The sequence below is a fragment of the Mytilus trossulus genome, chromosome 8 (assembly GCF_036588685.1).
Source record: "Mytilus trossulus isolate FHL-02 chromosome 8, PNRI_Mtr1.1.1.hap1, whole genome shotgun sequence".
In the NCBI taxonomy this organism is placed as follows: domain Eukaryota; kingdom Metazoa; phylum Mollusca; class Bivalvia; order Mytilida; family Mytilidae; genus Mytilus; species Mytilus trossulus.
This window is the reverse complement of record NC_086380.1, coordinates 63,289,017-63,303,763: the sequence shown is the minus strand read 5'-3', so window position 1 is coordinate 63,303,763 and position 14,747 is coordinate 63,289,017. Positions and strand designations below refer to the sequence as shown.

At 31.9% G+C, this 14,747-nt stretch overlaps 2 protein-coding genes and 1 long non-coding RNA gene across 7 annotated transcripts in view; 1 reads left to right on the top strand and 2 right to left on the bottom strand.

Annotated features, from left to right (window-relative positions):
• The window catches only part of LOC134681246 (acyl-CoA dehydrogenase family member 11-like), a 533,340-nt gene that overhangs the window by 95,145 nt on the left and 423,448 nt on the right, over window positions 1-14,747 (top strand). The gene's annotated exons all lie outside the window — the stretch shown is intronic.
• On the bottom strand, window positions 4,160-6,858 carry LOC134682034 (uncharacterized). Its single transcript, XR_010100767.1, has 2 exons — window positions 6,523-6,858; window positions 4,160-4,961 (listed from the first exon to the last, which is right to left on the bottom strand). It is a non-coding gene; the product is annotated as an uncharacterized LOC134682034 (long non-coding RNA).
• On the bottom strand, window positions 7,335-14,643 carry LOC134681489 (immunoglobulin superfamily member 22-like). The gene is made up of 6 exons (XM_063541126.1): window positions 14,640-14,643; window positions 13,988-14,245; window positions 12,725-12,982; window positions 11,552-11,809; window positions 9,767-10,024; window positions 7,335-7,351 (listed from the first exon to the last, which is right to left on the bottom strand). Exons 1-6 carry the CDS (start codon window positions 14,641-14,643, stop codon window positions 7,335-7,337), a joined length of 1,053 nt encoding a protein of 350 aa, XP_063397196.1.

The window sequence follows — 14,747 nt, the reverse complement described above, 5'->3', positions numbered from 1 at the left end:
AGGCGAACATTGTCGATTAATATATGATATTCTACATTTTACTGAAGAAAATAATATTCCAGGAATTCTCCTGCTGATTGATTTTGAGAAGGCATTCGGTTCAATATCTTGGTCATTTCTTTATGATACATTAAGATGTTTTAATTTTCGTGAATCCGTTATATCCTGGGTTAAAACCGTCTGTAACAATATAACAGCTGCGGTGACACAAAACTGTTGTCTGTCAGAATTTTTCACTATAGAGAGAGGCTGTAGATAGAGAGGTCCTTTATCCCCTTATATTTTCTTGCTATGTGCAGAAATACTAGGCATTTTGGTAAGAAATAGTAAGGAGATAAAGGGTATTACTATAGATGATACATAATGTGTATTTTCTCAATATGCAGATGATACATCATTGAAATTAGATGGCTCGCCAGAATCGCTCGATGCATCTCTTCGTATTCTCCAATTGTATGCTGAAATCTCGGGACTTGAGGTTAATATAGAAAAAAACAAGTGTTTTTTGGATAGGTAGCAAAAAACATAGCCAGGACCAAAGGAGTAGGTCTGGTAAGAGCCGATATTGGCCTCAAATTTCAGGTTCATCTAACGAAAGATTTTGGACACTTTTTAAACACTCAGGTGTCTATTTCAATTGATTCAATTAAAAAATGAAAGTGGCCGCATCCGTGTTCATCCTAAAACTTTATATATGTTATATATTTTCATCAAACACAACTTACATTTCAATATTATGAATGAACACGAATGCTGCGCCACTTTCATTAAAGATTTAAAATGTAACTAAAATGCTAAAATTGTGAAGATTTCAGTCATTTAGCACGACTTAATAATGCTAGTACCAGAGATAGATGCATTGTATTGTCAAAAACAGCCCATATTTATGTAGCACAAACATTCTACTTTCCAATAAATAGATAGATAGAAGATTACATTTTCACAATTGTGTAATTCTGTTATATTTTGGGGCCAAAAAGGCGTCTTACTGAACCTACTCCTTTGTGTAAAGTGGGGATTGAAATGGGGCTCCAGTACATTTAAGCTGCTTGGAATGACGTTTTCAGTCGACCTAGATAGAATGATTAATTTAAATTATTGGCCAGTTTTATATATTATAGACAACACTTTGAAAAAATGATAAAAACAGTATCTCGCCCTCTTTGAAAAGATTACCATTTTAAAAACTTTGGTCATAGCTTAATTAAATCATCAGTTTCTGTCTATCTCTAGTCCAGATGATAATATGTTACGTAATTTAACAAATAAAATGTATCCTCTTATCTGGGATTATAAACCAGATAAGATCAATCGAGATCTTTTATGTCAAGATTATTATAAGGGTGGTTTAAAAATGCTAAATTTAAAAGCATTTATACAGGGACTAAAACTTACATGGGTAAGACGTCTGTATAATTCGAATTCAAAGTGGGTGAGATAAGTATCTATTGTGGAGCACATCTGTGATTTTACTTTGTTCATTACTTCGACGAACCAGAGCAGGTTAAATATCGACCTGTTTTTAATTCAAATTGGTTCTCTTCTTCTTCTTTTGGTATACAATAGTCCATCGACATCCCATGATAACATGCTCAGTGGCGGACCCAGGAATTTTCGTAAGTGATGGCCCACTGACTGACCTAAGAGAGGGACCGCTCCATTCACGGTTCAGTGATTCCCTATATAAGCAACCAATTTTTTTCCCAAAAAGGGAGGGGGCAAATTGCATGTTTATTTATGTTTATATGTCATTTTGCTTATTTTCTTTGGTTACATCTTCTGACATCAGACTCGGACTTTTCTTGAATTGAATGAATTTTAAATGTACGTATTGTTATGCGTTTACTTTACTACATTGGCTAGAGGTATAGGGGGAGGGTTGAGATCTCAAAAAAACATGTTTAACCCCGCCGCATTTTTTGCGCCTGTCCCAAGTCCGAAGCCTCTGGTCTTTGTTAGTCTTGTATTATTAAATTCTAGTTTCTTGTGTACAATTTGGAAATTAGTATGGTGTTCATTATCACTGAACTTGAATATATTTGTTTAGGGGCCAGCTAAAGGACACCTCCAGGAGCGGGAATTTCTCGTTACATTGCATTGAAGACCTGTTGGTGACCTTCCGCTTCCTCTTCGATACATTCCCCATTTCCATTCTCAATTTATTTCTTTCTTATGTTCAATGTAAAAATGTATATAATTTTAAATTGCAACTATCTATAGTTCCGTAACTTTCTATCAAGGCGTATAAAAGAATGGTCGTTAAGTGCGTATATATATATTTTTGTTAAATCAATTTTTCTTGTATGTTTCAAACTGGCCTTTACTTTTGACAACGAGTACTTACATTTCCCCAAATTTACCATTGGAAAAAATGTGTAAGCAAATTTTTATTTTATCAAATCTCTTTTTTGGAATTATTTAATTTTTTATGAATAATATTCTTTACACCAGAAATGTTATTTATAAACAGTAATGACTAGTGTATCACTATCGGACACGCACCTGAAAGTTTAAAATGGAAAGATTCAAAATTTCGGTCGTGTACACTGACAGAAGTGAAATGATGCATGAACTTGCAAGTCCGACAGGAAATCTCTTGAATACCTGGAGGTGTCACCTGCCAATACATCTGGGAGTAATACCTTTAGCCATGCTGGTGATCAGACAGGTGAAGGTCTGAATTTATTTAAATAAGTTTATTACATAAAAGAATTATGGACAAATTAGATTTTTGAAAACAATTTTCACGGAACGTCAGGGTAATACTTGTACAAGACATTAGTTAATTTTATTTACTTTACATTAAAGTAAATAAACCCAAGTCAGGAGCCTGTTATTAAGTGGTTGTCGTTTGTTTTTGTGTTACATCAAGGATTTGTATAGTGAGACACTATACAAATCCTTGGTTACATATTTGTTTTTGTTCATTTATTTTCATAAATAAGGCCGTCAGTTTTCTCGTTTGAATCGTTTTACTTTTTCTTATAGTTATCGGGGCCTTTTATAGCTGACTAGGCGGTATGGGCTTTGCTCATTGTTGAAAGCTGTACGGTGACCTATAATTGTTAATGTTTGTGTTATTTTGGTCTTTTGTGGAGAGTTGTCTCATTGGCAATCATACCACATCTTCTTTTTTTATATTTAAATAGTCTTCCCTTAATTTTTTGTCTGTAGTGTTTTTTTTGATTGCTGTTTATCACATATTTGTTTGTTTGTAGCTCATGTATACTAGTATAAATCAAGTTGTCATCACTGTTGGGTTCTCGTCTGAATTTTTTACATTAACTCTGTTAGAAGCCTAGCTCTTTCCAAGCAGAGCCATTTATAGGGTGCTCATCATGAAGTTTAAGTTTTTGGTCTTTGCTGAAGGGTGTGCAGTGACCTATTATATAGTGACTAAAAAGAAAATCACTTGGTCTACATGGTTTATAGTTTAAGTAATGCAAGTCGTCTCATCAAAATTCATACCCAGTGGTGGATCCAGGGGGAGGGTTCAGGGGGTTGGAACCCCCCTTTTTTGGACGATCATGGAATGGGGACATATAGTTGGAACCCCCCCTTTTGTCTTGGGTTGGGAACCCCCCTTTTGTCTTGGGTTGGGAACCCCCCCTTTTTTAAATGGCTGGATTCACCCCTGATACCATATCTCCTTAGGCAAATCAAAAATTATGTTTGTTTCCAACATGTTCAATGTAGCTTACAGCTTCTGAGAAACAATTCAAACATTGATGACCTTCTGCTGTTGTCTGCTCTGTAGTCAGGTTGTTGTCTTATTGGCACATTCCCCATTTCCAGTCTCTAATTTCATTACGAAGTATATGAGAAACAAACCTAACCATGTTAACATTGTATTAAACTGAAATAACCTAAATCACTTAGATTATCCATGAAATAAAATTAAGGTCAGGTCAACCTAACCTGATAGACAAGTAGACCTTGCAAGGTACTCATATACAATAAAATGTATCCAATTACATGTAATAAAATGTAACAGTATATTTTACACTCATTCCCTGAACCAGCTCTTTTAGCTTTTATTAATTTAAAGCTCTATTAAAAATAGCTTACATCATCACCCCAAGACTGTAATACATATTTCTTGCATATATACAACCAACTTTCATGACTTTCATGTAAGGCGAGACAAAATAAATTGATACTTTGAAGTACATGTATTGTTTAATATGTTCGACTACTACATGTACTAGTATAAAATGCCAGTTTCAGAATGAACAGTAATTTAGAAGATTGTCACCATACATGTAGATTCATTCAGACTATTTGAACTACAAATGTATACAGCAAGCTGTCATTTGACTCTAAGTGCAACCAACAACCGTGCCAGGGCTGTAAAGCTTGTCTAGGTTGGTGAAAATTCCATAATCATGCATATATGGCACTAAACAATTGTGACGGACCGTGACAGACCCTCACGAAAGGTCAAAAAGGTTTAACACTCCCAGCTGGTGGTACATGAAGCCAACAGTAGCAACGCCATCACAGAAATTCTTATTATATCCAAATTCTTATTTTAAATGTATAATTATCCAAGGTGAATTCAGATATATATGATCATGATGATGCACTTGTAGTATTGACAATGATCATGATGATTGTAAGATAATCACTGAAACTATGAATTTTCATTATTCCAATTTCCTACTTTTTTTCCTATGAATTTCAAGTTTGCTATTTGTTCAATTCACAATTTCCTTTTTGTCCAATCTGAACATCCCATCAACATCATGGCATAATGCTGTTAGCTTTATCAACGTTATTTCCAATTGCAATAAGTAACTCAAAATTATGAATGAATCCACCGTTTCGCAATTTACAGCTACAGAGGTGAGGTACCGTACGAGAGTAATTTAGTGACACTATATATTTCCTATGTATATATGATATATATGCCCCTTCATAATCTTGCTGGGAATCATGCTCAAACCAATGTGATATCTTATCTACAAAAAAAATTTACATTAAGAATTAAGTATTTATAACTTGTATTACATGCGACTTCTATAACATGTATAAAATTAAATAAGTCAATAGCATTAATACTATTTTATATACAACTGTCAATTCAGAAATTAATGTTAGGTTTTTATTATTGCGAAAAATGCGACTGAGTTGTAAACGCAATAACTTAAACGCACATTTTATGATATTTTATATGAATTAAAAAGGATTTTTCACAAAATCGTAAAAATTAAAATCGCATTTAAGTCTAAAATGAAAAATTCGCAATAATTTGCAAGCAATAATTTCTGAATTTACAGTAACTACATGTCTTTGATTTGTGATATTTGTAGTAATAATAATTCAACAAATTCTTTTAATACTTTTTTATTTCAAAATAGAATTTGTAGAATATTACTACATACATGACAAAGCAATGGTATGCATAGATTATAACATGTTATATTTAAGTTCTACAAAATTTAGAGCAAAACAAATCATTGATAACAATTCAGGGGAGAGTCCAGCCATTTTGAAAACCAGGACAAAGGGGGGTTCCAATTACATGTCCCAATTCAAATGCATTGATCCTCAAAAAGAGAAAGGGTTCCAACCCCTGGAACCCCCCTCTGGATCCGCGCCTGCAATTTAATGAAACATGCCTGGAAAATTATCTTAAATTTCTTATCACAAAAGTGTAAAAAATTGTCGTTAAGGACGCAATGCTGTCACATCATTTGGAATCAGGGCACAATATCAATATACTCTTTTTTTTGCCCCCAGCAATTTAGAGGTTATTGCATATGCAAACCCAAGCCTTGAAGGTATTCATAACAAATATGTGATAAATTATAATTATTGTACATCACCCACCAGTGGCTATATAAATAGGTGCATCATCATTGTAACATACATGTGAAGATTGGTTGGTTATGAGTTATAAAAAATCCAGTGACAGATATTTCATGCAAATTTTAGGACGTGACAGTTATCAATACATTATTAAACATACAATAAATATGAATATGTAGGGTTACTCTAGTCCAAATAATTATGACGTTTGGCAAGGCTATTTAAATTTTTTTCTGGGACGCCTTCCTACAACGTCTCAGAAAAAAAATAAAATAGCCTTGCCAGACGTCATAATTATTTGGACTAGGGTTACTCCATCAGGGGGTTAGGTCTGGTAATAGGCCCCCCCCCCCCAACCAAACCATTGTGAATACACACAATGGTTTAGGCAATAAACAGGTGTGTATCCAGCCCTTTTTAAAAGGGAGGATTTAAACCATAGTTTATATGTACCTTTTTCAAATCATGCATTGATCTTCCAAAAAGGGGGGGGAGGTCCAATCACAGGAATAATTTTTTTTACAAGCCCAAATTCTTACTTTGCCTTTGAACAAGTTACTGTACAAGAATGTGGTGTATTAGAAAGTCAATTCATACCTGTATGCACAAATGTAACAAATGTAAACATCTTTCCTTCAAACTCTTGGCCGGATCAATGATTATTCTCATGTCTGATAGGCATGTTTTAAAATATTATTCATTTCTACTCACCAATTGTAATTTCCAGCTCAGCTTATATTGTGCTGTAGTGTCCATCTACCATCATGGCATGTCAACGAATTTGTGTAAAATAAATTTGCCATTTGAAGATGCCGACATGTGACAAGTAAAGAGGGTACGGTAACGTTAAATCGTTTACGGGCTTATTTTCCGTTTTTAATCAAACTTGTCAGATTTGATTAATTATCGTCAGAAAATGTCCCTAATGGATAGTAATTCAAATTAAACCAGCTTTATTATGCTGTATTCATGTAATATATATAACCTGGTCTTCAAATGTACTTCAGGTACACTGGCCTTTTTCTGCTATAATATTCAAACTTTATCTTTTAACAGTCTTCTGGTGTGTAATATTTTTTTTTATAAAAGGCTCTCGAATTATAGACTAAGTGAAAAATAAAGATGGAAAGTCAAACGCATGAGTCTGGCAAAAATGAACGGACAATGGCATGACAGTAAACGGAAAACGAGAAAAGACATAGATTCTAGTTATATATATATATTTTTCCCTGCCTCACTCAAATGCAATTTATATAGCCAACATTAAAAGTTAAATGATCACGCGTTTCCAAGTGTTCACGCACAGGCACTTGTCTCAGAAAAAAAAATTCCGATATACCTTATTATATATAGGAAATTTTTTGGCACTTGTCTCAGAAAAAAAATAATCCTATATACCTTATTATAATAAGGTTTATAGGAAATTTATTTTCTGAGACAAGTGCCTGTGTGTTCACGGCCGACATCCGTAATTATTTAATACGGGTGTAAAAATGATCTATTGCGTCAACATGACAAATTTTTCACCACCCACGACAGTCTGTAATTGCAAAAACATGTATTGTAATCACTTGTAAACCTTTAATATAAAGGTTCAGGTGCTTACATTCAATAAATAAATGTTATTTCGGCAATCTGTTGAATTTTTTTTAGTCATTTCGCGGCGGTTTGTTCAGCAGTATGACTTTGAGCTATTTTTTAAAATATATACAAAACATGTTAAATAGGATGTAGTAAGAATTCAAATTGAATATTTTTTTTATTTAATTAACATGATTAAAGGGACGCGGTAGACTTTCAGTTAACATAAACCGTCTTCTTTCTAACTTTTATTTAATTTTTAAAAGGGGAGCAACCCCTGATAAACAATGGGAAAGTTTCACTCGTTTTGTGTCCAAATGATTAAAATCTGAACACGACTGGACACGGTCTGACAACATCTTGACGTAACTTTGTATCCATGGTCTGTTTTGGTCTGACACGGTCTTAACGGGTCTAAACAACCCGCTAGATGATTCAGTCTTTTCCGTCTTGATACGCCTTAACGAACTGATTTACCTGATGAGGCTATCGATCTGAACGGCGACTAAACGATCTGAAATATCTGGCCGAATTTCTCTAGCGGTAAATCCAGTCAATCAAGATGTGATCAGACCAAAATGGCCGTTTCAGACTGAAATCGGGCTTCTAGTGAAATAAATTTGATTAAAATAAGTTATATTGGGCATATTAAAAGGTCATCAAATAAATTTTGGCAAGAGGTTTTTGATGCTTGGAAAACCCTTAATCAAATTAGAAAAACAAGATGTTTTGATGAAATTCTATCGTATTTTTTATGGGAGGTAGAAACTTTAAAATTGGTGGTTCAAGAGTCTACTATAAAAACTGGGCAAACGCGGAATTTGGACAATGCAAGATTTGTTAGATGACCAGGGAAAAGTTATGTCATTTCAAAATTTCCAACAATTATATAAATTTAGGCCAAATATTTTACATTATTATGGAATAGCACACTCGCTTAATGAGTAGTTAAACACGATCAATATTAAAGTAGAGTGGAAAAAAAAATCATGCAGTACTACCTTTTAACATAATTATCTTTTTTGAATCAAAAAAAGGCTCAAAGGAAATGTACGGAGTATTGAATAAAAAATATGTTACATTTACTGCAAAGGAAAAATGGGTGAACCATCTTAATATGACTGGTATTAACTGGGAAAAAATACACACTTCGTGTACAAAATATACTAAAAGCACTAAGCTTTGCTGGTTCCAATATAGAATTATCCATAGAATTTTGGAAACTAATTCACTACTTTACAAGATGAAAATAAATAGTATCAACATATGTACATTTCGTAAAGAAGGACCAGAGACCATAGCACATTTATTTTGGAGCTATCCGATGGTCGCCAATCTCTGGCATGCACTAAACACCTGGATTTTTTTAAATGACAAATATTGAACTGCCTTACTGAGAAAAAATAAGAATGTCGAAAATATGTCGAGAAATTTCAAGACAGTATTCAAATGTCAAGTATTTGTCAAGAAATTTTAAGACCATATTCAGAATGTCGAGAATATGACGAATAAATTTCATACAAATTTGATATAAATGAGAATTTGTCAAGAAAAATTAAGGCACACATCATACTTTTTGAGAATGTCGAGTAAAAGTTCATGAAAATCAAGTAAAAAACTGGTCTTTTCAGACTTTTTGACTTTTGTAGCGTATGGATGAAGGATCACATACACATAACCATATTATTTTGTTACAAAAAATTTACAGATAAACAACTGAATGTTTGACGCACAATGGTGTACATGGGATTATAAATTAAAGAGATCATGAATTGTGCTATTTTAATGTCATGAATGTTACTTAATATTATTTTACATTAATTTAATTTTTCAAAACGGCCAAATAAGGGGTTCTTTACCTGAACGCAATTTTTTGATTTGATGTATTTCAAATTTTCGTGTGAGTTGCCTCTTTTTTAAACTATGTGTAAGTGTAGAGTACTAAGATGTACGTCTGATATCTTTAATTATTTTGAACAATCATTATGTTCAATGCCACTGCTGGTAGGCGTTTCGTGACGGTCCCAGTAATCAGCACTTATATATTTACTTCAAAATTGTATTGAAATGTTTAAATATTTTACTGTTTATATATCACTAAAGCTATTCAGAAACAAAAGTTTAAACAATCCCATGATTATCATAAGTAAAGAAACATGTACATCCCCCTATAATTAGTAAGAGATGATAACGCATTAAAATACGAATTGAAATGCTTTACTGGTTTTTAGCTTGAACTATGGGATTGAAAGTGAAAACATTAATTGGTACAAAACACTATAAAGCAATAACGATGACGCTTGCAAACAAGAATATACAAGAACAACATATGATTTAATATAACGTTTCTTATCATGCTCTATAAACTCAATACCTTTAATTTTCAGCTGTATTTTCTTTGAAAATTTTCCAACTTGCATACAATATTCTCCACTATCACCTGATTTAACGTTCTTTATTGTAAGGTGGTATTTTGTGCCTTGATTGGAAATTGTACAATTTTCGTTTAATGATTTTTCTTTTCCATCTTTCATCCAATTTACAGATTGGTCCTTAGAGCGTATTTTACAGGTCAAAGTCGCATCTTCTCCTTCTATGCACTCAATATTGGAAGGGCCTTCAAGAAAATAATCTGTAAAAAAAACCAAAAATTACAAATGTTTAGTTAATCTTTATACCAACTTCATGTTAATAGATGAACATGTTACTCCCAATGGTATCACAAGCAAATTAGTCAGCACTTTTTATAGTGACATGACTTATCATTGATATGGTCATTGCTTGTTACTTATTTGTTAATAAAATGCTGATTTCTTTGCAACAGTTAAGTGGTTTACCCGATATTTTCAAATTCTAACACAAGTACTCAATAAGAATGTATTTTTATAAAGTTATGTCTTTTGTCATGATTTAACGTTTCATACATTTCACTTAAAAACTGTTGTTTATTAAACAATTTTGGTGATTATGATTCAAGACACGTAAATTTGCAATTTGAAAGGAGTATCAACTGTTGTATATCATATCAATACTGTTTTTTCGTTATAAGTATTGAAAATGACTTATTAGTAAATGATTTTGTGTTAATCAAAAAAGATTACTAGGAATTTTGACAGAAAGTGTACAGTTTTCATGAATTATTTTATTCCAGTTACAAAGAATAGTGGCATTAAGGCCCTTATTTTGACCATATTTACTGCAAATGTTAAAGTTATCATACACATTCTTATATTTGTCCTACCTAGACAATGGTACAAGCATTTCGAAAAAAAATCAATAAAAATCACATTGAATGAGTTACCATGGCAACAAACTATGACTTATTTTGCATATGTTATATAAATTCTTGTTTTTCCTTGTTTTTCATCAAACTTGTATTAAATTATAGACTTGAAAAGTTTGTGCTTACCCAAGAAACAACTTTATATTTGGTGAGATTAGGTCAATGGTTAAAACAAAGCTTCTCTTAAACTATTTTGTTACTTCTAGGATACACACGATGTTTCCACAATGGTAACAACGACGGAATACTGCATACATTCTGTATTTTTCATTTTTTTGTGAAAACAATACATATCATGACGCAATTATGCCGTTATCAGATAAAAATGTTATTTTTTAATTCATATTTCTTGACCCTGTGCTTTTTAAACATTATGTGCCAATTTGAGATAGTTGTCAACTGTTTATTTTTCTGGGGCCAAAATCTTTATGTCCGTGCTCCTGTAAGTGTGACATAAATCGTTAGGCCTTGTTCTCTTTCAGTTATCTGATATTTTGTAATCCTTCAAGTCGACGTAACAGGCTTATTGCAGATTTTATTCTCAACCTAGTACTTATTCAAACAAATCCTAAAAATTATGCCCTGAAAAAGATGCCATGCATTTACAAAAAGTTATTTGATATATTAAAAGGTAATATTAAATTCAACTTTATAAGCGGACACATTTTAACTTAATCAACAGAAAAATCAAAATAAATGAACTATTCTTATGTTATTGCTGAGGAGGAGATACTAACGCATTGAAATCAAAATCAAGCGCCAAGTTTGTGATTGGATTCTTATAAATACATTTGTTGATACAAATCAATATAAGTTAAAAAAAAAACAAAAAACATATGCAAACAAACATTTCAGAGAACATCATCTTATTCATACCTTTAATTTCCAGCTGTAGTTTGCGGGAAAAGTTTCCTACTTTTACACAATATTCCCCACTGTCATCTGATTTAGCATGCTTGATTCTAAGGATGTGTTTTGTGCCTTCATTGGACTGTTCACAATTATCGTCTAGTTCAACAGCATTGCCGTCTTTAAACCATTCCACAGGTAGACTTGTAGGGCTTACTTTACAGGTTAATATTGCATCTTCTCCTTCTATGTACTCAACATTGGAAGGGTCTTCCAGAAAACAATCTGTTTAGATAAATTATCATAAAAAATAGAGAGCATATTTGATTTTTTTATGAGTTACAGCGTATTTGATTTTAAAGTAAGACGTTTTGGTTGCACTGGAAAATTAAGTTTTTAGATATCACAAACTAGTCAAAACATTAACTTTTTTTATCATCGGTACTAGGACATCATCCGTAAATAGAAATTAACATTCAAACATATACGTGAAGGTATTTTATTTGTAATCTTTTAGCATAATATTATTGATAAGCTTAAAAATGTCGCCATTCAACATGAAAGCTAATCATATCTTTAAAAAGACTTAGTAAAATGGGATCAAGTTATAGTATATTGTGTTAACTTCATTAAAAAAAACCATATTTTTGTATAAATATTGACTCACTCATAGAATCTCTCCATCATAGACAAACAAATTTATTCTAAAAACCATGATATGATATGGGTTATATTCCTCTCATCTAAATTATTATAGATCATTTGATAATAATCATAGATAATTTGCCTTTATCTAAGATTGTATAAAACTAAGCCCTTGACGGAACGGATTTGGCTTGATTTTCAAATAAAGAAGACATGATCGTTCAATAATTTTTTAATGAGTTCTTGATCTTGCATGTCAATTTCTGCTAAAACTTTTTTTTTGTGTAATAGGACTCATACAAATTGCATACAAAAGGCTATCAATAAAGCAACAATTTATCGTTTTTAAGGTAAATCATAATAAATACATAATAACATATTGAATTTAGAATTAAGATGCTTCGATGGTTCCTAGCTTTAATTATGTGTATGACAAAGTTCTTTAACACATTGGTTGGTGCAAACGATATTGGTACAAAACGATAACACTTACAAACTTAAATAATATATAACGACATCACATTTAATATTAAGTTTTTTAACAACCGCAAATACCTTTAATTTTCAGCTGTAGTTTTCGGGAAAAGTTTCCTACTTTTACACAATATTCTCCACTGTCATCTGATTTAGCATGCTTGATACTAAGGATGTGTTTTGTGCCTTTATTAGACTGTTCACAATTATTGTATAGTTCAACAGCATTGTCGTCTTTAAACCATTTCACAGGTAGACTTGTAGGACTGACTTTACAGGTTAATATTGCGTCTGCTCCTTCTATGTACTCAACATTGGAAGGGTCTTCCAGAAAACAATCTGTTTAGATAAATTATCATAAAAATAGAGAACGTGTTTGATTCATGCGTGTGTGTAACAGTGTATTGATTTAAAAAGTTAGGCTTTTTGGTTTCAATGGAAACTTAAAACACTAGGGTTTTCAATCTCACAAACTAGTCAAAACATTAACTATTTTTTTATTATCGGTACCAGGACATCATCCGAAATTAGAAATTAACATGCAAACATCTTATACGTGAAGGTATTTTATTTGTTATCTTTCAAAAAAATAATATTGACAAGCTTATAAAATGTCACCATTCAACATAAAAGCTAACCTTACCTTTAAACAGATTTCTCAAGATGGGATCAAGTTATAGTATATTGTGGTCAATTTATTAAAGAAAACATATTTTGGTGTTAATATTAGTGTGTAAGTAAGGAAGAAAATTTTATTTATAGTCGGGCATGATATGTAAAATTCAACAGGGTAAACATGGTCTCTGCATCCAAGACAAAGAAATTTATTCTAAAACCATGATATCGTATGGGTTATGTTCGTCTCATCTAATTTATGAAAGATCATTTGATAATAATCATAGATAATTTGCCTTCCTCTATCATTGTATAAAACTAAGCCCTTAACGGAAGGGATTTGGCTTGTTTTCCGTATGATGAAGACATTATTGTTCAATGATTTTTAAGTGAGTTCTTGATCTTGCATGTCAATTACTACTTTTATTTTATTTTTCTGTGTAAACGGACTCAAACAAATTGCATAACAGACTTTATCAATAAAGTAAATAATTATTGTTTTTAATGGAAATCATAATAAAGAGAAAATAACATATTGAATTCAGAATTAAGATGCTTCGATGGGTACTAGCTTAAATTATGTGTTTGAAAAAGTTCCATTACCACATTGGTTGGTGCAAAGCAATATTGGTACAAAACAATATTGATACAACACGATAACACTTACAAACCTGAATAATATATAACGACATCACATTTAATATTAAGTTTTTTAACAACCTCAAATACCTTTAATTTTCAGCTGTAGTTTTCGGGAAAAGTTTCCTACTTTCACACAATATTCTCCACTGTCATCTGATTTAGCATGCTTGATACTAAGGATGTGTTTTGTGCCTTTATTATACTGTTCACAATTATCGTCTAGTTCAACAGCATTGCCGTCTTTAAACCATTTCACAGGTAGACTTGTAGGACTGACTTTACAGGTTAATATTGCGTCTGCTCCTTCTATGTACTCAACATTGGAAGGGTCTTCCAGAAAACAATCTGTTAAGATAAATTATCATAAAAATAGAGAACGTGTTTGATTCATTCATTTGTGTAACAGTGAATTGATTTAAAAAATAAGACATTTTGGTTTCAATGGAAACTTAAAACACTAGGGTTTTCGATATCACAAACTAGTCAAAACATTAACATTTTTTTATTATCGGTACCTGGACATCATCCGAAATACGAAATTAACAAGCAAACAGCTTATACGTGGAGGTATTGTATTTGTTATCTTTCAAAAAAATATTATTGACCAGCTTAAAAATGTCACCATTCAACTTGAAAGCTAACCTTACCTATAAACAGACTTATCAATATGAGATCAAGTTATAGTATATTGTGGTCAATTTATTAAAGAAAACATAGTTTGGTATACATATTGACTCACGCATAGGGTCTCTGCATCCAAGACAAAGAAATTTATTCTAAAACCATGATATGATATGGGTTATGTTCTTCTCATGTGATTTATTATAGATCATTTGATATTAATCAT